The sequence below is a fragment of the Oncorhynchus masou genome, chromosome 15 (assembly GCF_036934945.1).
Source record: "Oncorhynchus masou masou isolate Uvic2021 chromosome 15, UVic_Omas_1.1, whole genome shotgun sequence".
NCBI classification, from domain to species: domain Eukaryota; kingdom Metazoa; phylum Chordata; class Actinopteri; order Salmoniformes; family Salmonidae; genus Oncorhynchus; species Oncorhynchus masou.
Genome location: NC_088226.1, coordinates 8,179,495 through 8,204,237, shown reverse-complemented (window position 1 = coordinate 8,204,237; position 24,743 = coordinate 8,179,495). Strand labels below are relative to the sequence as shown.

At 41.8% G+C, this 24,743-nt stretch overlaps 1 protein-coding gene across 3 annotated transcripts; it reads right to left on the bottom strand.

Moving 5' to 3' along the window:
* Positions 1-3,776: 3,776 nt before the first annotated feature.
* LOC135555485 (interleukin enhancer-binding factor 3 homolog) lies at positions 3,777-23,377 on the bottom strand. 3 transcript variants are annotated; one of them, XM_064987956.1, is made up of 19 exons: positions 23,296-23,377; positions 17,313-17,406; positions 16,559-16,779; positions 16,211-16,391; positions 15,808-15,955; positions 13,883-13,974; positions 11,382-11,477; positions 11,030-11,141; positions 10,818-10,915; positions 10,169-10,280; positions 9,973-10,086; positions 9,643-9,848; positions 9,345-9,515; positions 9,089-9,226; positions 8,445-8,585; positions 8,201-8,321; positions 6,649-6,699; positions 4,686-5,084; positions 3,777-4,593 (listed from the first exon to the last, which is right to left on the bottom strand). In XM_064987956.1, exons 2-19 carry the CDS (start codon positions 17,313-17,315, stop codon positions 4,463-4,465), a joined length of 2,535 nt encoding a protein of 844 aa, XP_064844028.1. In that variant the 5' UTR covers positions 17,316-17,406; positions 23,296-23,377; the 3' UTR covers positions 3,777-4,462. The 3 variants fall into 3 exon arrangements, with proteins under 3 accessions (XP_064844028.1, XP_064844029.1, XP_064844030.1); XM_064987957.1 differs by having other exon boundaries at positions 17,313-17,403; positions 23,296-23,371; XM_064987958.1 differs by lacking the exons at positions 3,777-4,593; positions 4,686-5,084 and adding an exon at positions 5,201-6,044.
* Between the last annotated feature and the right edge of the window lie 1,366 nt (positions 23,378-24,743).

Below are 24,743 nucleotides of genomic sequence, written 5' to 3'. Positions count from 1 at the left end.
CTTCCAGTTGAAGCTCGCATCCGCTACAAGACCATGGTGCTTGCCTACGGAGCTGTGAGGGGAACGGCACCGCAGTACCTCCAGGCTCTGATCAGGCCCTACACCCAAACAAGGGCACTGCGATCATCCACCTCTGGCCTGCTCGCCTCCCTACCACTGAGGAAGTACAGTTTCAGCCCAGTCAAAACTGTTCGCTGCTCTGGCCCCCAATGGTGGAACAAACTCCCTCACGACGCCAGGACAGCAGAGTCAATCACCACCTTCCGGAGACACCTGAAACCCCACCTCTTCAAGGAATACCTAGGATAGGATAAGTAATCCTTCTCTCCCCCCCTTAAATGATTTAGATGCACTATTGTAAAGTGGCTGCTCCACTGGATGTCAGAAGGTGAATTCACCAATTTGTAAGTCGCTCTGGATAAGAGCGTCTGCTAAATGACTTAAATGTAAATGTAATCAAGTACCCAATACGTAGATTCATCCAATCTGTTTGACACTTAATGTAATGTCATTTGTAGGAGTTGGTCGCAAACCAAAAAGCTGGATCGTATGCTGCTCTCCCAGCGTTGTAAGGGCAATGAGCTGTTGTTATTCCGGTTTCTGATGAAACTGTCAGAGCATGACACTTCATCACAATTCACCAAGTTCACCTCATTCAGGCTACATCTGAACAGGGTTGGGGAGTAACGGATTATATGTAATATTTTATATGTAAGAGATTACAAAAAAACGGTAACTGTAATCCGTTACGTAACCAGCAAAAATATTAGAATCTGATTACAGATACTTTTTAAAAACTAGATGATTACTTTGAGGATTACTTTTAAATTCAGAAAGGATGTTTGCGAAAAAAAATCTTTGGCACTTCTCTGTTTTATCAATGACATTTAAGTCAAATTTAAATTTGTTTCACCAAAGCGAGTCTGACCACAAATCAGAGAGGACTATGATGACACACTAAATGTGTTTAATGGATTGCGGCAAAAGAGCAGGAATTGGCTTTTGTAGGCTACAGTCCAAGCTATGTCTTCCAATGGTGTGACTGCCGTCGGCATCCAAAGATTAGCAAATTTGAATAAACGCTTGGAGGAAAAGATAACAGCAGTGGTGTAGTCTAAGGGGGTACAGATATCTACATAGCTCATTGATGTGAATCACACTGCTGCGCTCTCATTTATCTATTTGCGCCTTACGGATTGTGGTTGCTGTGGATGGGTGTTCACAAATTTAAGTGTTTTTGAACCCAATAATGGTTCAATTCAAATGGTCAAATTTTATATATATAAAATTTGGTTCACTCCAGACCTGACTGCCCTTTTTAAACCGTCCTTTCGCCCATACCCGGGCGCGAACCAGGGACCCTCTGCACACACCAACAACTGACACCCACGAAGCATCGTTCCCAAGGGCTCCACAAAAGCCAGCACAAAAACATCCTGCGGCGTACTGCATTAGCATCAAATAGCCCCGGTGATATGCAACTTTTCAGGGAAGTTAGGAACCAGCAGTTAGGAAAGCTAAGGCTAGCTTTTTCAAACAGGAATTTGCATCCTGTAGCACGAACTCAAAAAAGTTCTGGGACACTAAAGTCCATGGAGAATAAAAGCACCTCCTCCTAGCTGGCTATCCCTGCACCCCCCACAGCAACTCGCCCAAGCCTCCCCATTTCTCCTTCACCCAAATCGATATAGCTGATGTTCTGAAAGAGCTGCAAAATCTAGACCCCTACAAATCAGCCGGGCTAGACAATCTGGACCTTCTCTTTCTAAAATGATCTGCCGAAATTGTTGCAACCCCTATTACTAGCCTGTCCAAACTCTCTTTCGTATCGTCTGAGATCCCCAAAGATTGAAAAGCTGCCGCGGTCATCTCCCTCTTCAAAGGGGGAGACACTCTAGACCCAAACTGCGACAGATCTATATCTATGCATTTTTAAGGTCTTCGGAAACAAAGTTAACAAACAGATCACCGATCATTTCAAATCCCACCGTACATTCTCTGCTATGCAATCTGGTTTCCGAGCTGGTCATGGGTGCACCTCAGCCATGCTAAAGGTCCTAAACGATATCATAACTGCCTTCGATAAAAGACAATACTGTGCAGCCGTATTCATCGACTTGGCCAAGGATTTCGACTCTGTCAATCACCGCATTCTTATCAGCAGACTCAACAGCCTTGGTTTCACAAACGATTGCCTCACCTGGTTCACCCCGCCTTATCGCAGTTCACTGATCACCATAGCAGCATGCGCTCCAGCAGGTATATTTCACTGGTCACCCCCAAAACCAATTCCTACTTTGTCCGCCTTTCCTTCCAGATCTCTGCTGCCAATGACTGGAACGAACTGCAAAAAATCACTGAAGCTGGAGACTCATATCTCCCTCACTTAGCACCAGCTGTCAGAGCAGCTCACAGATCATTGTACCTGTACATAGCCCATCTGTAAATAGCCCATCCAACTACCTCATCCCCATATTGTATTTATTTTATTTTGCTCCTTTGCACCCCATTATCTCTACTTGCACATTCATCACTCCAGTGTTTAATTGCTATATCATAATTACATTGCCACTATGGCCTATTTTATTGCCTTATCTCCCTTATCTTACCTCATTTGCACACACTGTATATAGACTTTTTCTACTGTATTTATATCATTGATTCTTGAAGAATATAACTAAAGCCTTGTGAGCCTAGTTCAACTGTCACACTCCATGAGAAACCAGTTTGTAAACCTGAACAAACACCGTATAGCCTCACATGGCTAAAACAATAATTTTGGTATCATGGATGGTCAGTCCTTGCATCAATAGCGGTCTATTAATCTCAGTGGTTACATTTCTCCAGGCCCATCCCTCAGCTTTTTACCAAAACAGAGGCGGCGTCCGTATTGTTTTTATCTGTGGATTTGCCCTTTAAACAGCTGCATATTATCAAAATAAAGTGTCACCAACAAAAAGGTAAACAGGCATATAGCATTCATTTTTCCACATGTGAATAGTACTTTTTAGTAGTGATCAATGCATGCCATTCCATGAACTCAACATTTATTTTTCAACTCAAATCAATGAGCCCAAACAAAATCAAACAAAGTAGGCCTGGCTAATAAATCCTTAGTTTTGGGTTATGCTCCGGTAAAACAATTTGGCTCATCTATACTTCAATATTTCTAAGTCCTATTCTTGAAGATCAAGGGGTATGACCTTTATTAGAATAACTGGAATTCTGACTTTGGTTATTAATGTAACGATATAATCCTATTATATGTAGTAGAAAGCGATGGGTTAGATTAGAAGCAGCATACATAGCCAACCCATAAAGTCCAATTTAACATCCATATATGGCCAGCTAGGTAAATGTAAACTAACATTGGTTTATGCTACAATATGTGGTTCAGTTGGGAACATACATTTGTCTTCCAATACTTTTTATGGGGAAAGGAATCTAAGTACTGAATGTAATCAGAATAAATTAGAGTTTGGGTAATCCAAAAATTGTTACGGATTATAATTTTGGACAGCTAACTCCTTTTGTTGTAGCTAGCAAGGTTTGACGAATACCTTGAGGAAGAATGTATTATGACAGATGTGGTTGTCCCACCTAGTCATTTTAAGATGAATGTAGTAAATCACTCTGGATTGGAGCGTCTCCAAAAGGACAAATGTAACATTTCATTGCACAATATTGACTTCAAAATGTATTTTCTGATATCTGGGAGGGAACGTAAGGTTAATAGAGAGCCTCTCATGAAGTGAAATGCTTGGTCGACACACAAGTTGCTTTCCTCCAAAATAAAAGTCCTTTATTGATACAAACACCACACTTTCTTATACATGGTTCTGAGAAGAAATAAAATCATCCCAACCACCAAATCTACTTTGACCAGAAATGTAATTGACATTTAAAAAAATGTCTTCCTAGTCATTTCCAAAATTATTTGTTGGAGTTAAAACTACAGAAATACGTCAACTAAAACATTGAAAAATAAATGTCTAAAATTACAAGCAAATACGTCAACAAGCAAGCAGTTCTCCAGGCCCATTGTATTGTAAAATGAAAATTTAAACATCCTCAGTCAAAAACAACTAGTGGTCAACATAGTTAACTGTGTATGGACAGAAATAAAATCATAGCTGGGGTATAAAAAAAAAAAGGAAAAAAGTTGTCATTCCCTCTTTTTGGGTGGTAGTGGTGGTGATATGGGAGGGGAATTTGGTGGAGTGCATACAAATAAAATACAAGCTTGAACACTGACCAAACTGATGAAATAGACAATTTGATACAGCCGTGGGGAGCTGCCAACTAATAAGTCCAGTTTATTACTTTAAATAAAAAAATAAAACAAATGCAAGTAACCATGGATCACAGGACAGCCACCATCGCTTCTTTGGAGAACGCTTGTGACAGGGTTGTGGGGTGGTACTGTGGGGCTCAGTTGGGGGTGTGCAGAGGGCGGATTAGTCTATCTGTACTGGTAGTTCACGGTGGGGTCTCCCCTGCCGTATCCTACTGGGTTGTGGTATGGCGCTGGATTTGCACCATAGCTCTGGTTGGCTCCTGCCTGTGCGTTGTAATTTGACTGATTTCCGTAACCTATGGAAGAGGAAGTTGATTAGTGAAACTCTTGATAAAACAGCTTAGGTTACGTTGAACTTGTGATTCCCTGTGCCGAAAATCCATCTTACCGTCGTAACTGTAGTCTTGGCTGGCAACAGTGCTGCCCGTCACCTGGCTGGGGTAGGCAGTGCTGTACGGATAAACTCCTGCTCCTGCCTGGTTTTGATTGAAGGTCTTATTGCCTTGCCCATAGCCCTGGCCATACTGGTTATAGGCACTCTGGCCAGGGGTGGTCTGGTAGGCCCCTTGGACCCCCCCACCAACGCCTGGCGGTCCAGGGAAGGTAGACTTGGCCTCCTTTTTGACAGGGGCTTTGGGAGCTGGAGATGGGGTGGAGTAGCCCCCATCATTCTGGTAGTAGGAACCATAGGTTCCTGTAGCTGTCACGCCTGTAGTGCTGGCCGCAGCGACTTCAGTAACTGTGCCAGCAGCCGCAGCTCCACCATTTGCTCCACTATTGTAATAATCTAAAAGAAAGAGGCATGAAATTAAGAGGGGGTTTGTAGAGTTCTACTGCTGTCACACCCATGCTTGTGAAGATTAATACATTGCATTTTCAAGAAAGTGAAGCGTTTCACTAAAATTGCAGTACCACATTATTGTATGGGATATCACATTTATTTTTTAAAAACATACAAGACTATTTTTACTTCACAATCATAATGCAGAATGTCAAAATCAGTCTTGTGCAAGTATCAACAATGCTGTGGTTCTTTCATGCCTAAAGGTGCCTCACGTGTGAGGTCAATGAGGGGCATTGTGAACATTATCATTTTCAAAGTAAGACGAGCATGTAACCACCATGCATCAATAGCCACAATTTAGCAATTCTGACATTTTAATAAAAAACTGCAAATATTCAAAGCAGCCTTATGTTCTCATAACAAAATGCTAAATAAAATAAAAACATTGACAATGAGGTGATTGATAATACATTTTCAGACAACAAAATGAAATAAGACCGTTCACATCATAAGAAATAACTTTTTTTGTGTGTAGACATTCAAGACAGATGGCCACAATGGGATCAATCTCCCCAGTCTGACCCACTCCATCACAGTGGGCCATTATCCATCAGCCAACCATAATGCTCTGGTCTCAATTCCACTAAGGAAGGCAGTCTATTGGGAAAGTGTGCCTGTGGCTTTTGGCATATCCAGGTGTCCAGGTACGTCCCAGGGTTGGCAGAGGGTATGGAAGGTGACCAAAGGCAACAAGCACTCACTGGCCTCCCATCTCTCTAGGCGTTGGGACATGAGTCGTAGCGGTTAAGCAAAGGGAGTTTTTTCCCAGGGGAGTGATTGGAGTTCATGTTGCAGGAACACTATAGTTTGCTCCTCTTTCTCTACATTTTGTTTTGATTTAAAAGATTGGGATGATCTATGTCGCAAACTCGTGGTAGCCATAGCAGTCTGAGACAAAGTCACCTAAAGAATGAGACAGAGCAGAGAAGGAAAAATTTAATTAGATTGGTTTGTTTGTTTTTTGCCATAAAGTGGCATGTGTCAATGACTTGGTCAAATTGTTTTCAAAACTGCTTTTTGTTTGTCGGGACTTTTAGATTTCTCTGCTCCTGTCACGCTCAAGAAGGTGTTTCCTCAGAACAGTTCTGCTGGTAGGAGGGGGGTCAAAGTGATATAGATTGAGTCCTGTGGCTTAACAAAGCAGAGAAATGTAAAATCATAATCGAACCAGGAATAAGAGCACTCAAGTTCCTTCTTTGGTAGTTTGTTTAGATGACATTCAATGGCATACTCTCCAAAACAAAAATATACTTTTTAAATAACATTTCCAGGTCTTGTATTGTTGGAAACCTCCAGATGTATGCCACTAACTCTCCACTAAGATGGCTGAGCATGTTGTGCTCTGATCAAACCACACTGAACTTCTGCTTATCTTACAATGCGAGTAGTGAGAAACCCTCTTGTAGTATCCTCTTGATAAAGGTGGACATATCAAATGAAAACCAGACTGAGTCGCAAGACTATTCCAGGGATTGGAAGATGAGGACAAGGGAAAATCAATACTCACTATAGCCGCCAGTGTTTCCATTGTTCCCATATCCATAACTTCCATAGCCACCTGAAGAGTTAAGCAAACCAACCATTACATTTCTCAGCTGACATGAGATGTTGCCTACCATTTAAATGTTGAAAAACAGTATTTACAGCATAGTCAATAGTCAATGTAGTGCCTTCAGAAAGTACTCATACCCCATGACTTACTCCATATTTTATTGTATTAGAGCCCGAAATAAAAATCTGTTTTTCTGACCTGACCGTCTACACACAATGACAAAGGAAAAACATGTTAATGGACCCCAAAAATACACACACACACACACACACACACATATATATATATATATATACACACACACACACCAATTTACATAAATATTCACACCCCTGGGTCAATACATATTAGAATCACCTTTGGCAGCAATTACAGCTGAGAGTCTTTCTGGGTAAGTCGAAGAGCTTTACACACTTGGATTGTACAATATTTGCACATTTAATTGTTTTTTTATTCACGTTCTGTTTGTTGTTGGTCATTTGTTAGAAAGCAATTTTCAAATCTTGCCAAAGATTTACAAGCTGATTTAAGTCAAATCTGTAACTAGGCAACTCTGGTACATTCAATGTCTTCTTGATAAGCAACTCCTGTGCTTAACTGGCCTTGTGTGTTCGGTTATTGTCCTGCTATCACCTCCCACTGCCTGAGGGAAAGAAGTCAACCAGTTTATTCTCTAGGATTTTGTCTGTGCTTAGTTTAATTTTTATCCTGAAAAACCCAGTTCTTAAAGATGACAAGAATATCCATAACATGATGCAGCCACCACTGCGCTTGAAAATATGGAGTGTTACTCTGTATTGGATTTACCCCAAACATAACACACTATTCAGGACAAAGAGTTAATTGCTTTGCCACATTATTTTGCAGTATTAGTTTAGTGCCGTGTTGCAAAACAGGATGCATGTTTTGGAATATTTTTAAACTTTGTACAGGCTTCCTTTTCACTGTCAATTAGGTTAGTGTTGTGGAGTAACTACAACGTTGACCCCATCCTCAGTTACTCCTATCACAGCCATTAAACTCTACCCATTTTAAAGTTACCATTGGCCTTGGTGAAATCCCTGAGCGGTTTCCCTCCTCTCTGGCAACTGAGTTGGGAAGAAACCCTGTCTCTTTGTAGTGACTGGGTGTATTGATACGCCATCCAAAGTGTAATTAACAACTTCACCGTGCTCAAAGAGATATTCAGTGTCTGCTTTTTTAAAATCCATCTACCAATAGGTGCCCTTCTTTGCGAGTCATTGGAAAACCTCCCTGTTCTTTGTGGTTGAATCTGTGTTTGAAATTCACTGCTATACTTAGGAACCTAACAAATAATTGCATGTGCGGGGTACAGAGATGGGGTAGTAATTGATTTTAATTTTTTTTACATTAGGGCAATGTGTGTTGGCCAATTGACAAAAAAATACATTTAATAAATTTTAAATTCAGGCTGTAACAAAACGTAGAGAAAGGAAAGGGGTATGAATACTTTGAGGGCACTGTAGGTAGCATATAGCTGTTTTACCTTGACCATAGCTGCCACCATTATTGAACCCTCGGCCCCTCCCCCTGCCACGTCCTCTACCTCTGCCCCTGGGAGTGGCTGCCGGGTCACCAGTCGGGTCACCCATCATGCCAAACCCATGCTGTTGGAGAAAACACGAGGACTAAATTGACAGACAGGTCAGCAGCAACCATAATTACTCAGTTAATATATTTTTACAAACAATAGCAAGCACATATATACAGTAAGGCATAAGGAATCTTACCATTGGGAGTTTCTTCTTCTTGGCTGCCTCAGTCACAGAGCCCTCTGGGAAGAGTTTGTCCAGGGCTGCCAAGGCAGCATAGGCCTTGGCCACCTTCTTATTGGAGCCAGTCCCTTGGAACTTCTGTTCATCTATCTCCACCTGGAACAGGAGGAAAGACAGGTCAATACATTGACTCAGGCAAGAACAGGATAAAGCATGGGACCAAGAATTTGTGTCAAAGCCAAGCTCATGTTATTGTCAATGTTTAAAAAGGTCAAGTTAACTTTATTTGAACAAAATTTGAGATTTAAATTGTATGTTGCTATAGAAGTGTCCAGACACTGTTTTGAGAAATGTACCTCACCAATATACTTCCTTGTTGCTCGTTCTGCAGTATGGGAGCCACAGATAAGCAAAACTCCAAAAACACCCAAATGTAATGTTAGAAACGACAAAGCTCTCAGTATAGTGATGCAGGGGTAAATTCTCAAAAACAAGCAAAAAAAAAAAAACTCTAAAATTTACATGAAATTGAGATTTGGTGCAAATAAAGTAAACTCCTCCAATCATTGAAGCAGCTGGATATCTACTGTTTGTTTCTAAAAAGGCATCAGTCTAGTTGCGGGGTGGATGGGTACTTATTCCACTCCTGAGACACTAACCTCCATGACGAAGCGTTTGTCGTGGCTGCCTCCGGTCTCTGAGATGAGCTCATACTTGAGGCCGCGCCGCTTCTCGTTTAGCTCCATCACAGGATTCTTCCCATGTTTGGTCAGGATTGGTCCCTGTTGACGAGCACTCTAAGACAAAGAAAAACATACATTTCTCTGTAAACAAGACCAATACAACAAAACTGGAGTCAAAACCGAGCCTAGTGTCCAAAAACATTGTTTTGAGTTCTACTCCGAGGACCCATACCTCTGCACCGTCTGTGGCCTCCACGCTGTCCGCCCCTGTGGCTGCGGTGTCCATTGCGATGGGAGTGATGCAGGGTTTCACCTCCTCCACAATGGCCGTTGCCACCTCAGTTTTCACTGGCTCAGCAGTCTTCAGCTCCACACCTGTGGGGAGGCCCATATCCTGGAGGACCTATGATTGGGCCAAGCAAAAGATTGGAAAGGAAAATATGTGAAGCGCAGCAGACAATAGTTACAATCTTCTGATTTCACAACAACACACCCAACGCTTAGAACATTTACACCATACACCCACTCACCTTGACAGCAACGTGAAGCTTGGCAGTGCGTTTGGATGGGCCTGAGGCTTCAAAGCTCTTGCCGTCCACTTCCACAGCCATGGTGAAGACTGGTACGTGTACCGGGCCAGTTTGGGAGAGGAGTTTATACTGCAGGCCAGGCTTCAGCTGGTTCAGCCTCATCAGAGCATTCATGGCCTGGGGAGGCTCCGACTTCTCATCTGGGGCTAGTGAAGATTAGGATTAAAAACACTGCCACTTAATAAATTGTTTTGGTCCATCCAAGGGGGAAATTAAAAAGAGTCGCCACTGAAGAACTGTGAAGAACAGGAAGAACTAAGCAACACCTACATTTCTTTTGCAGCTTCTTTTTTTTCTTGTTTGGACTTTTGTCCTCCCCTCCTTCCTCCTCCTCGATAGGCCTCTTCATTGGTGGGGCGTAGGTTGTACTGGGGGGGATTTGGACTGCAACAAAAACACAAGGACTGCTGAGCCTTTCCAAAATATGGACACTAAGTTGTATGCACACGTCTGCAGCCTGGCTTACCTGTATAGTCAATGGGGGTCTCGCTCCTGGGTTTCCGGGGCATTTTGGAAGGAAGGGGGTCCATCCCTAGCACTTTGTGAAGCTGTCCGAAGGCAGACAGCCTTAAGGCATGCTGAAAACAGATGAACAGGTGGTGATTTTTTTCCATTTACTACAGCCACCATAATCACACACGTGTTTTTTTTTTTTTTTTTTTTTTTTTTTTTTTTTACACAAACAATTTTACCCCCCTTTCTCCCCAATTGGTAGTTAATCTTGTCTCATCGCTGCAACTCCCTGACGGACTCGTCCTCCGAAACACGACCCAACCAAGCTGCACTGCTTCTTGACACAATGCCTGCTTAACCCGGAAGCAGTGCAGCAATGTGTCGGAGGAAACACAGCACACCTGGCAATGTGCATGTGCACGCCCGGTCTGCCACAGGAGTCGCTAAAGAGTGATGGGACAAGGACATCCCTGCCGGCCAAACCCTCCCTTAACCTGGACGACGCTGGGCCAATTGTGCGCAGCTGGGTCTCCCGGTCGCAGCCGGCTGCGGCAGAGCCCGGACTCAAACAAGGACCTCTAGGGGTACAGTTAGCAACTGCGATGCAGTGCCTTAGACCACTGCCCCACTCGGTAGGCCCTGTGGGTGTAGATGTGACTCACCTGGGCACTCTGTGTGAGGTCCTCCCTCTGCTGGAGGTCCAGGTGGCCAATAGCATCTGTCAGCTCCTTCTCACATGGATCACAGATTCCAGCACCATCTAAAAACCAACAGGCAAATTATGACATCTTTTGGCTTGTGATGTGGAATTACTACGATATTAATTAAGCAGAGGTGGGAGGACTTGTCCTCTCCGCTCTTTGAGACTACTCACCAGCCATGAGGATTCCAGAAGCCAGACACTCCAAAACTCTTCGCAGAGCCTCTCCTGCCCCCATTGGCCGGTTCCCTGTGCCAATTGCCTTCTCACACAGCAGCTCTATTGGCTAGCAGGGGTGAAGGGAAGAAATGTTAATGTTTGTATTTTGTCCAGATGTTTGGCAAATTGGATAAAAAGGCTGTAAATAAGAACTTGTTGCAGTTTGATGTACTAAGCCCTTAAATAAATTACCATCTTACACATCAAACCTGACCACTGTAATTAGAATGACATTTCTCAAACCAAATGTCATGAGTTAGGGGGCGTTCGACGAACCAGCTGGCAGAAAATGCTGCTGGTGACTCACCCATCCATGCAGTGGGGCCCAAGTGGGGACGCGGGAGCACAGGTCCCTCAGGATGCGGATGACGATGACGCAGGACCTCAGCCCGTTGGCCCTGGCCTGGAGACACAAGCAGGGAGGGGGAGGAGGGAGAGGGAGCCTTAGTCAAACAAGAACTCACAAAAACAAGAAAGCAGCAGCTACACCAAAAAGCCACACAGACGAACGGCTCTGCTTTGTCATTATTGTGGTACAGTATGGGAAAAGTGCAGCATGAATGTGATAATTGTTCTGTCTGCAGATGTGGTTATTGAATTTAATAGACAACTCCATTTGTGTGAAGTAAAAAGCAGATTTGATCAGTGGTGCTGTAATAGGTATGACAGGGTGGTGATTGTTGAGTAATTGTGCTTCTTGCAGCTCCGTATCAAATGTGTCAACTTGTGATTCTGTTAAATGATTAGAGGGAGAAGGGGAGTCAATGTATAGCCAAATGCTGACATGGAAAAATGTAGGACAATGAGAGTATTTATAATGTGCTTAGTTTAATGAGTGGCGATACCTTACAGTAGCTCTAAAGGTTATTGTATGGGGTATATACCAGGGGTCTCATTTATAACCATTGCATGAATTTAACAGTAAATATTTGCACCATTTCTGAAAAGACTACGCACGGACAAAATAGCTTTATATAAACTTTGCACATGTCAAACATATGCATTTCCCCCATTAGAAATCAGACCAGTCATAAACATGTAAACAAGTATTAACGAGCAGGATAAGTCCACCTGAAAAACACCCATATTTCACATTTTATGGTGACAATAATGCCCTTATTTGCTGTATACTAGAATTGGAAATAGGCAAAGAGTATCTAAATAGCAATAGCGAACTTGATCGGATGTCGTGTGTTGGCAGAATGTTTTCTTTTGCAGTATCTGAGTGACAAAATCAATTGCAAATTGTTGTGGACCTGTAAACAGATCGTTGAATGCAATAATGTTTTGCATTGACTTTCTCCCCACAAACCTAAATATGTAGCAATGTCCACAAGTTCTGAAACAATACCTACTCTAATAAAAAAATGACCGGAGGCCTACACATTTCAGTAGATCAAATGTCTGTTCATCTGTTGAATTCTCCTGTTGGATGTAGACTAAAAACATGACATTATAAATAGCACATTAATTGGCCCAATTAAATGAGATGTGACATGGTAATTTTTTATATGGCTACTTCAGGAATATGAACTCAACCATCTTAACATGGCCAGAAATGTTGAGGAATGTATTATGCAATGGTTGTTGTATGTATTTTGCTTCTAAATGAAATGTCTGAAAACTGTAATGTCACATTTCTCCAGTAGACATAAGCCTAGCCTACAAACGTCAATGAAAAGGTGAACAGTCTGTTCCAATGTTAAACAGCGTTTTGGAATGGATCACACAGCAAAATACTTGAAATAGCTTATTTACTACTGTGACATAAGTCAAATGAAATGAGCAATGGGAAGAATGGTAGCCTATAGTAACTTGTAGGCCTATAGACCAGTTTGCAAGTTGCCTAGGAAATCAGAAAATGTGAAGAATTTACTATGCAATGATCATGTAAGTGAAATAGGATTTTATTTTAGAATGCAAAGAAAATAAAAAGATTTTGCTCTTCTCGCTAATGGCAGATTTTGGCATTATTCGTGACTGAGTAAGAGTCATATTCCCCATTAGCACAAGGCTACCACTTTCACCTTGCAATGTAATACTTCAACCACTAGAAACTGTGCTTATGCATGGTCTGAAGTTCGTGGGAGGAGAGTATTTTTAATTAATGCCAACTTTGGTGCACATGTTTTGGGTCATATTTTGTCATAAGCAACGTTTATAAATGAGGCCCCAGAAGACTGAATAGTGAATGTACATTTTCTAACTAAGGTGCAATATTCCTTTTTTTGTGGCACACAGAAAGCTGAAACAGCAAGAGCATGGGGGATTGGAGCCTACACACTCTACAAGAACAGGCTGCAGAGATGGAGCGCTTACAGTTAAGAGCAAGAGATGACAGTACCCTATGATGACTAAGAATCAACATAGTCCACAATGAGGAATCAACCTCAACACAATATGATAGTACAGAAAAGGGTTGTCGATTGATAGATTGATAATATTTGAGAAATATTGCACCCGAGTGTAGCAAGTTAGTTCCACATCTCTGATCAAAATTAAGCAGTGGTTTAATACAACGGTTGCTTTGAGGGGATTGTTGAACGTCCTTTCTAAAAAGCAGCATTGAACATTTTCAATGACACTGCAATCAAACCTGTTAAGTCAGCAGAGCATCTCTACAAGGTAATGACAAAGGTTTCCTTGGAAACGCTATAAAACCACAGAGTAAGAAGTCTACTACAGGTGATAGATACACTTCGAAAGGACATTTAAAAATAAAAACAATAAAACGACCAAAGAAAGAAACTGCGTCAAATGTAGAAAAAAACTGAACTACTTTAAGACAAATAAAGACAAGATGCAAACCTGGAACCACTTGGCGTGGCGAAGAGACGCCAAGGCAGTAAGGCATTTCTGCCTGTCCAGAACATCCGGTGGATCGTTGACTGATAGCGTTTCTATTGGCGGGTGGAATAAGAAGACAAGGTACAGTTTGACCAAGGGGGGTTCTGTCACACGGCCAGGGGGAGTAGGCAGCTTTCCCAAACCACAGGCAGGACAGGGAAGGGGAGGGGGGACCCCCCCACACCTGGAGAACTTGATGGTCTGAACCTCTCAGTGAAACTGCAATTACACTAAAGATATATAACTTCAACCCACTTCAGAAACTGCTGTTAAGTGGGTGATTTCTTAAGATACTCCAAGTAGGCCTATATTGAGAAAAATGTGTATGGATGTAAGATTACAGTGGGAGTGAATTATCAAAAGGGAAGTTGTCTCCATTGTGTTAACTCAATGTCAACTCGTATGCCTCAGCCCAGTTATGAAGTCTGAGTGCTTTGCTATAACAATGAGAGGTAGAGCCCCTCCCCTTCACCCCTATACTGGGTGTACTGCTTAGCCCCTTCCGAGACAGAGAGCGTCCAGTTGGTCAAAGGTCCAGCGTCCCTAAAAATTGACAAACTAGAAGGCTTGACAGAGAGAATCAGATGCACAAAATTAACAAAACAAGTCCACACTGCAGCAAAACTGATGGCCTTCAAGAGCCAAACCGGGCTTCAATGTTGACACAGTTATAGATAAGGCTAGGTTGATGCCTGGTGGGTACATCCAACTTCCTGTTCAGAACATCTGAGGGAACATGGGCCGCCACCGACTAGTACCCTTTCTCATAATATACAGTGCCCTCTAATTGGGAAAGCGAAGCATTTTTTTCTTCTTTTGACTCATTCAAAGTTTAGTATTTGGTCCAATACTCATAGCACGCAATGACTACATAGAGCTTGTGACTCGACATTTGTTGGATGCATTTTCTGTTAGTTTTGGTTGTGTTTCAGATTATTTTGTGCCCAATAAAAATTTGTTAATAATGTGTCATTTCGGAGTAAACATTATTATAAATAAGAATACATTTCTAAACACTTCTACATTAATATGGATGCTACCATAATTATGGATAATCCTGAATGAATAGTGAATGAGGAGTGAGAAAGTTAAACGCACAAATATATCCCCAAGATATGCAAATCCCTCCCAATTACACTAACAGGGGAGGTTAGTATTTTCAGGTGGTATGATATGTGCATTTAACTTTCTCAAATAATTAGAGCCAAAAAAAAAAAATGCTTCACTGTGCCAATAATTACAGAGGGCACTGTAAGTATTTCTTGTATTTATTATTGAACTTATGACTCCCTCTGCTTCGGACAAACCGCCATGGATTGGATTTACAAAGACTGATCACAGTTGTCCACTGATTTTGACTGTGACTGGGAGAAGTGACATTCAGCCATGCAGAGTCAAAGAGCCCCTGGCGTTATCTGTAACCCGTGTCCTCCCTGCTGATGAACATCAGTCAATAGCCCACTGCTGGGTCTAGTAACCAGAACACTTGACAACACTTTGCAACTCATTTTTGCTGCAATGCAAACCGTTCAGTGTTCAGTATAAAACATGCAAACAAAGTGGTGTTTGTTTTTTTGTTATTCTCAGTAAGCCTTCATATAGTTAATGTCTGGACTCCATAGGGAATAGAAAACCCTTTTCAGTCAGTAACTAGCCTTTCTATACTGTGTATTGGGCCATCAAAAATGTACATCACATTACATGGAACTACGAGAGTTTAAAGAGCTATAAACATAGCACGGTTTCATTACATGACAGTTCCCACATATCCCCTAGCTCCATTGAAGGCCCAATAAACAATATCTGTCTAGACTGGCTGCCTGCCTGTTTAGTCTCCCTGCCTAAGGGGGCACTAGTGAACCATCTGCCCCTGTGTGGCAGCCTACCTCCGGCAGCCTGTTTCTCCACCTCCTCGCGGACCAGGGGGGACGTCATGTTGATAGTCAGGGTCAGGGGAGGCTCCTTGGTGCTCTTGATTACGATGGTGGCTTCACGGATGACCTGAGTGACCTCATACTTGTCCTCTGTGATGGTCTGCCAGGTAGAACAGGAGGAATTGTTAATACAATAGCCATGTAGTGGCTATCCCACCAAGCAGTCAAGGTCATGTACCCCCAAGCATAAAATAAATATTTTATTACTGAATTCAGTTGTGACCATTCCTCTCAAATGAATGCGTCACCCCACAACTGAAATGATGCAGGAGAGTATATTCCGGAAGAACAAATTCAACTTCACAAAGCCAACAATATGAAGACACAGAAAACACTAGAGGGTGAATGGACTCACCTTGAGTTGCACAGCCAGGTTATCTGCCACGTTCTTCAGCAGTGTGATTGTGGGTTTGTCCTTACACAGAAGGACCAGCTCCAGGTCCAGGTCCCCCTTCAGCAGCAAGCCCTTGGCCACCAGGCCCACCCTCATCACCCCACGCAGGGACCGTGTGGCCTGTTCCGACACCTTGGGCTCACTGGCAGAGGAGACATGAGTACCCAGGTCAATTACCTTTGAAATTCAAAGCTGAAAGTGATGCTGCCTTCACCAACACTCCAGCCTTGATGGTGCAAAACATATTTCTACGCAACTGACATTTTGTACCCCATGCACCATTTAGAATATAATTTTCCACTCACTTACCTTTCTTTATCGGAATCAGTTCCGTCTGGTGCAGACTTGACCACCTTTTCCTGCTCGTCCAGCCAGTCAGAGACAGCCTTGAGAGCACGCTCCGTGTGGGACACCATGTTCTGCACACCCTCCAGCTCCTCCTGTGTGGGGTACACAGCGGAGTGCTTGGCCATCACGTGGCGGTCATCGTTCATGAAGATACGCATGGAGCGGTGGCGCAGGGGAGGAGGCTGGACCGGAATAGGAGAGTTATTTTAAGGAATTGACTTCAGCAGGTCACAATTGTAGTCACTAAGTGGCTTTGATAGGAAGAAACAGTCATATTGTGATAACCTTCACCCCACTGTAATCCTCAAAATACAGTAATTTTACTTAGTCAGCTTTCACTGTCCTTACATAATCATCCATGGACTACTGCTGGGTGAGAGTCATGTACAATTAGAGGAGTGCAATCAAATGCAAGCAGGAGCATGTGTTTGAAATGCCCAGGGCAGTTTTGACTGGCAGCAACCTGAATTACCCTTACAATGGACATTTGATGGAATCACTTATTTTTTTAGGCCTACTTGTATGCCGCGTCCTTGTTAACTTACAAATAATCTTCTCAATCAATTATGTCAGACAAATACAGTTGATTGCTTGCAGAGGCAAAATATTATAGTGGTGAGGCTAGTAAAATTAAAGTGCTCCATGTTCACTACCAAATAGAAAGTGTTTACACAAAATAGCCTTCCTAAAAATGAGTGTATAAGAAAAGCGGTACCATAGTTGCTTTAGAGTCTTTGATCCTGTGTATATGGCAGTGATACAAGAACAGGTCCTTCCCGAGAGAACACCAACACTGCTGCTTGGTTCTGCTGAGAACAAAAGGGACATGCTTAAAATGAGCAAAGCAATAAAAGGATGCCAGATTCCCCTAGAGTAGAAGATGTCATTTTTTTTGCTAAAATAAAAACATGTTATTTAAGGGTAACAGAACATAGAGATTTCTTATAACTGACCTAAGGACGCACCTCCCTAAAGTGAAGGGTGGCTTTGCATGACAAGGGAAATTCCATGCTAAAGGAATTACACAAACTCAAATTTCTCACTTTAAAATGTATACCAAACAAACCATTGATTTCTAAGTTTAACAAACCAACAACTATGCACATTGACTGCTTTAAACAATTTACACAGGAGTCTCAGCACAATTCAGATACCACGGAATTACCCATAGGTTAAGTGTGCTGAAACAGCAGTAACAAGGGTGTTCCTATTGTAGCCGGTTGCAAACCTGGGTTGTGTTCAGTAGGCATGGGGGAGGGAAAAAAAATAGAACTCAATGAGCATCGTTATTGGACAAGGTTGCGCTAAAATGTTTCTCCTGTTTTGAGCCTCCCTGTATAAAACCCAGCGCCAAAAGGTGGTCTGATATCACCATTGTTGATTTTTTTTTTAAATGGGCAGCTCAATCATTGTAGGCCTACAGATGAGCAGGACACCGGTCGCATTCTTCCTCCCAAAAATAAAAGATGGGAGAAGTTGGACCAGGGCTGAAGCAGTGCCAGGACACAACTGTAGCACAATCCTTAGGGGCACCAACAGCATCTACTTTCAAAATACTGATTCAATCAGTTTGATTATGAGTCAGTCCTGCAGGAGCAGATGCCAGATATGCTAGTGACTAAAATGTAGCTCTACCAAGGAAGAGAAATTGGGCTACTGCCCCTGTATCCCAGTATGACTCTGAGAGCAATAATGACCTAAAAAACATGGTTCTTCAGTTAGCCGCGAGTTTGATATTAACATTTCAGAGCCAATGTACAGTTCAGAATGATGAGGCAAAGGGTATCAGTTACCAGACAGACCTGCAGTACACGCAGTCCTAAAGCCAAAATGTATGTAACACATGAATGCACTGCAGTTAAAATCTACAAACGGTTCATTGCAGTTGACATCAATTAGAAACTGGCAGTACCCCACATCTTGAGTCGCTCAGTTCTGACAGTAAACCTGGCTGAGAAGTCATCAAGGTACACAACCACTGATAATTTCTATCATGTGTCAAATCCCTCTATTCAGGAAACTAGCATTGTAATGGTGGCTATATGTGAATGCTCCATACAGTCGTTACGCCTTAGCTAGTGTAAAACGGCAGGAGCAATTTTTCAACATGCCCAATTCACTCAAGTCTTCTCCAAACCCATCGCTACTTGCGGAAGAAACATTTGAATTTAGAAAATGTGCCGATTTTAAATTACATACATTCTTGCTCAGAGGTAGAACAATGTATATGCTGCCATTTGAGTATTTTTGTCTCTCATTGTTCAAGGCGGGTGGGTGTCCAAAGTTCTGCACGTCGTGAGCAAAGCAGAGATAAAGCGTCACTTTGAATGACACTCGCCTGTTTTGCTCAATGAGAGAAGACAAAGATACTCTAACATGGCGGCGTATACATTGTTGGATTATCTCACGTAGCAACAATGGATTTAAAGGAGCATTCTCCAAATTTGAACGTTCCACCTACAACTAGCGATGAAAGTAGACGATAAGACCGATTATTTGGAATGGCCAATTTCAAGTTCATAACAATCGGAAATCGGCATTTTTGGACACCGGTTTTGCAGATTTTTTTTATTACACCTGTATTTAATCTTTATTTAACTAGGCAAGTCAGTTTAGAACACATTCTTATTTTCAATGACGGTCTAGGAACAGTGGGTTAATTGCATGTTCAGGGGCAGAACAGCACATTTTCACCGTGTCAGCTCGGGGGATCCAATCTTGCAACCTTACAGTTAACTTGTCCAACGCAATAACGACCTGCCTCTCTCGTTGCACTCCACAAGGAAACTGCCTGTTACGCGAATGCAGTAAGCCAAGGTAAGTTGCTAGCTAGTTAAACGTATAAAAAACAATCACTAGTTAACTACACATGGTTGATGATATTGCTAGATATTATCTAGCGTGTCCTGCGTTGTATATAATCTGACTGAGCATACAGGTATCTAAGTATCTGGCTGAGCAGTGGTAGGCAGAAGCAGGTGGGTAAACATTCATTCAAACAGCACTTTCGTGCGTTTTGCCAGCAGCTCTTCGCTGTGCGTCAAGCATTGCGCTGTTTATGAATTTAAGCCTATCAACTCCCGAGATGAGGCTGGTGTAACCGAAGTGAAATGGCTAGCTAGTTAGCGCGCACTAATAGCGTTTCAAACGTCACTCGCTCTGAGCCTGGGTGTAGTTGTTCCCCTTGCTCCGCATGGGTAACGCTGCTTCGAGGGTGGCTGTTGTCATTGTGTTCCTGGTTGTGTTCCTGGTTCGGGACGGAAGCTACTGTTACACTGGCAATACTAAAGTGCCTATAAGAATATACAATAGTCAAAGGTTAATGAAATACAAATTGTAGAGAGAAATAGTCCTATAATTCCTATAATAACTACAACCGAAAACTTCCTACCTGGGAATATTGAACACTCATGTTAAAAGGAACCACCAGCTTTCATATGTTCTCATGTTCTGCGCAAGGAACTTTAAACCTTAGTAAAAGTGCAATGTGCTTTCTTCTCCAATACTTTGTTTTTGCATTATTTAAACCAAATTGAACACGTTTCATTATTTATTTGAGGCTAAATAGATTTTATTGATGTATTATATTAAGTTAAAATAAGTTTTCATTCACTATTGTTGTAATTGTCATTACAAATAAATAAAATTGGCCGATTAATCGGCATCTGCTTTTTTGGTCATCTAATAATCAGTATCGGAGTTGAAAAATCATAATCGGTCAACCTCTAATAGACGACAACAATACTGAGAAGTGACTGGTTTGGATTTCTCCCATACCAAAATGGCTGCCATTACCGGTACTATTCTGTCACTTTGAAGGTTTATGACATAAGATACTATTACATTACTAGAGGGGCTATGGCAGAAAGAGACTGGCATCCAGGCCCGATAGCTAGCTAACTACATGACGAGCTGTGAAAAAAACATTGCCGTGGCTCTACCAACCCAGGGCCCAGCCAAGTACCATAACTTCATGATGGAAAACAAGCCACACCTTTTTTGGGGGTTTTTTTTTTAAAAGATCAGAATCAAAACAATATTCATACAAAAAGGATGTTGATTGTTTTCCATCATCCCCTGATTCAGCATGTACCCTTTTCATGGCACGCTTGGTTCAATATCTACTGATGCAGTCAAATGAAAAAGGACTTAAGTACTTTTCCAAGAACTCATATTTATTTTCAATTACCATCCATTTGTAATAGTTCCTATTATGCAATCATTCCTCATCACCACCAGATAGCAGTGTATCGCCACAACCTCATGAAAAAAACATCTGACTATTCACCACTACCTTACAAGTTCTACTGTGTTGTTTCACTACATACATGGTGGTAAGTGAGTACTGATGTAACTTGAGTAGCGATGAGCAGGGTTTGACATGCCTACTGACAACTTACCCCACAATTCCAGCTTAATGACTATTATATTATTATTGGGCATCTACTTAATAGCTAAGGAAAAGTGTCTTGCTTCTGACTGGCTGCTTTAGTGTCGCTATTTGGAATTGCTGTGTGAGGAAATGTGAACGGCAGGAGCCTGTGAATGAGGCGATTGGCAACAAAGGTCTGGAGGTTGTTGCATAGGAAAATGTCAAACTGCCGCCAGCGCAGGATGCACAGCTGTGTCTTTCCCCCTTCATATAGCTCTTCAGGACTGATTCACGAATGCTCGCAATGTCAGTCTGATGTATTTGTTGCACTTTACACAGTGTGGGTTGGTTGGGTCCAGTGATGTGGATATAAAAACAAACAAAAAAATGACAATGAGAGGGGATTGAGCCAGGCGTCTGGCAGAGTGCCACAGGGTTTGACGCACGATCACGAGAGAGTTAGCTCTCGTTCAATTGCTTTTCTACAGACATAAGAATTATCTGGTTGGAACATTGAACATTTATGATAAAAAACATCCTAAAGATTGATTCTATACTTGGTTTGAGAAGTTTCTACGAGCTGTAACGGAACTTTTTGAACTTTTCGTCCAACGTTCGGCTGGATCTGAACGAGCATTTGGATTTGTTTACCAAACGCCCTAACAAAAGAAGCTATTTGGACATAAATTATGAACTTTATTGAACAAATCAAACATTTGTGGAACTGGGATTCTTGGGAGTGCATTCCAATGAAGATCAAAGGTACGTGAATATTTATAATGTTATTTCTGACTAATGTTGACTACACAATGTGGCGGATATCTTATTGGCTGCTTTGTTGTCTGAACGCTGTACACTTTATGATGAGTATTTCTGTATATTGATGTGGCTCTCTGCAAAATCACTGCATGTTTTAGAACTACTGAACGTAATGAGTCAATGTAAAAATGAGATTTTTTTTATAAAGAAATATGCACTTGATCGAACAAAACATACATGTATTGTGTAACATAAAGTCCTATGAGTGTCATCTGTTGAAGATCAAAGAATAGTGTTTATTTTTCTCTGTGCTTTTTGTGACTACTCTTTGGCTGGAAAAATGGCTGTGTTTTTCTGTGAGTTGGTGGTGACCTAACAATCGTTTGTGGAGCTTTCGCTGTAAAGCATTTTTAAAATCAGACACTGGCCAGATTAACGAGAATTTTATCTTTAAAATTGTGTAAAATACTTTTATGCTTGAGGAATTTTAATTATGAGATTGTTGTTTTGAATTTGGCACCCTGCACTTTGTCTGACGGTGAGGTGGGACGCTATCGTCCCACACAGCCCAGAGGTTAAACACACCTCAATCCTGGGATGATAACTGGTTGTACACCAAATTGTCCCATTATCCCAACTGTTACACCAAGAAGACTGAATGACTGCTTGATTTGAAGTAAACAGATGTTTGTCTTCATGCTAGTTAGCAGTAGCCATTATGGAATGGCATGTCACTTGAACGACAAAGGAGCCAATTGGCTCACACTGATATTCCAAAATGGCTGCTGTGGTTTATGCTTCCTGAGGAGGAAATGGACAGTTTTCCTGAAAAACTACCAGTTGATCAATGTGACAATTCAGCATATAGAGCAATATTTGGCGCGGGCTCTGTGGTGTCTTTATCTACACAGGAACGCTGTCTGACCCTAGTCAGTGTTGCTGTAAGCAAGTGGGTAGGATCTGCTGGCTAAGAAAATCCTCCCAGACGCCATTTTAATTTCATGCCTTAATTCAGTGCGCCAGTCTGGAATATGCCCCATGCACTAGTCACACCACGATTAGACTGCTAACTATGTGGGTATATATAGATAGTTAAATATAAAATGCCATATGTGATCGGCATGATATAGTGATAACATTTTATGAGCGTCACGTTAGCTAGCGTGGCTAGCCCAAGATGGTCGTGTCCTCGCATTGTAGCCAACGTTGACTAGCCATAGCTATATAGGCAATCATACATAACGATGGACAAAATCCTGCATTTGCTTTCTATTCCTAGCCGCGTAAAAAAAAAAATATCCATAATATAACGTTAGGTAGCTAGCATGGTGCCTTAAGACGTGCTGCCTTGCTTGTGGTTCGAGATGAGGGAGCGTTCTGAACAAAGAGGGCTGCTGCTAGGCTAACGTTAGCTTGCGAGACGTAATTCGTACAACGGAAAATGAGTGTCACCGGTAATATAGTTGCTTAATTCATGTTCATAGGGACGGTGGTAATTATTTAATCAATCTGAATATAATGTGCATCGTTATAAAACACTCAAAATAAAACATCCTTCTAGACTTACCAATTAAGCGACGCTTCGCTCCAACTCTCCTCGCTGAGGAGCAGAAATGACTACACTCACACACACACACACACACCTGAACAGCACTTTCTGAAAGCTAATTGGGCGAAAGTAGCATGTGACCAAATAAGTAGCCAATCCCGTTTCACCTTTCGATGTCTAGTCTGAAACGTAAAGTACTAGCTAGCTCGATCACGAGTCAAAACCGTACTGTTGGATAATCACCAGCCAATTTCCCAAAATTACATAGCTACTATAAATCATTATTTAATTATTAACTCTACTCTATACACCATGCCCTGTTTATCCAGGATATAAAATAGTTATAATTTGATATCTGGGGATTCCATTAAAGTATGTGACCAAACACACATTTCAGACAGAAGATGTGGTGTATTTAAACAATAAGGCCCGAGGAGGTGTGGTATATGGCCAATATACCATGGCTAAGGGCTGTGTCAGGCACTCTGTGACGAGTCGTAGTAAGATTAGCCCTTAGCCGTGGTATATTGGCCATATATCACAAACCCCAGAGGTGCCTTATTGCTATTATAAACTGGTTACCAACGTAATTGGAGCAGTAAAAATAAATGTTTTGTCATACCCATGGTATACGGTCTGATATACAATGGCTGTCAGCCAATCAGTATTCAGGGCTCAAACCACCTAGTTTAAAATACCTGTTAAAAATATGAGGCAATGTTTATATAACCACCTTTCAAATGGCCCTCTTATTTACCACCTTCTTGCAGGGTCCTATATACATATCAGTGGGTAATTGGCAAATTTGGAGGGGAAGAGGGGTTTAAACCATGGGGACTGTTAGCATTTAAAATGAAAGAGGTGTTAAAAAATCGAAGTGTTAATGAATTTCCCTGCACAAGAGCAGCAAATCATTCACTCAGACCTAGGGTCTGTGAAAATCCAGGAGTCATGACAAGATTTTTAGGTGTGTTTTAATTTACCATGTTTTAATCTGCACTCCATTAAGGTGACTCAAAGTTACCTGAACAAAAATATGAACGCAACATACAACAATTTAAAATATTGTACTGAGTTATAGTTCATATAATGAAATCAGTCAATTTAAATTAATTCATTAGGCCCTAATCTATGGATTTCACATGAGTGGGAAAACAGATAGGCATTTTTTGGTCACAGACACCTTGAAAAAAGGGTAGGGCGTGGATCAGAAAACCATTCAGTATCTGGTGTGACCACCATTTGGCTCATGCATAGAGTTGATCAGGCTGTTGATTGTGGCCTGTGGAATGTTGTCCCTCTCCTCTTCAATGGCTGTGAGAAGTTGCTGGATATTGGCGGGAACTGGAATACGCTGTAGTACACGTCAATCCATCTTTTAACATGCTTAATGTCTGGTGAGTATGCAGGCCATGGAAGAACTGGGAAATTTGCAGCTTCCAGGAATTGTGTACTGATCCTTCCGA

Bases quoted from the DNA above. Each gene is read 5' to 3' on its own strand.
- LOC135555485 (XM_064987956.1), bottom strand. The intron at 10,916-11,029 runs GTGAGTAGTCTC...GTTGGTTTTTAG, and splicing joins TTCTGGAATCCTCATGGCTG to ATGGTGCTGGAATCTGTGAT. The intron at 9,227-9,344 runs GTATGGGTCCTC...TCTTTGTCTTAG, and splicing joins AGGCCACAGACGGTGCAGAG to AGTGCTCGTCAACAGGGACC.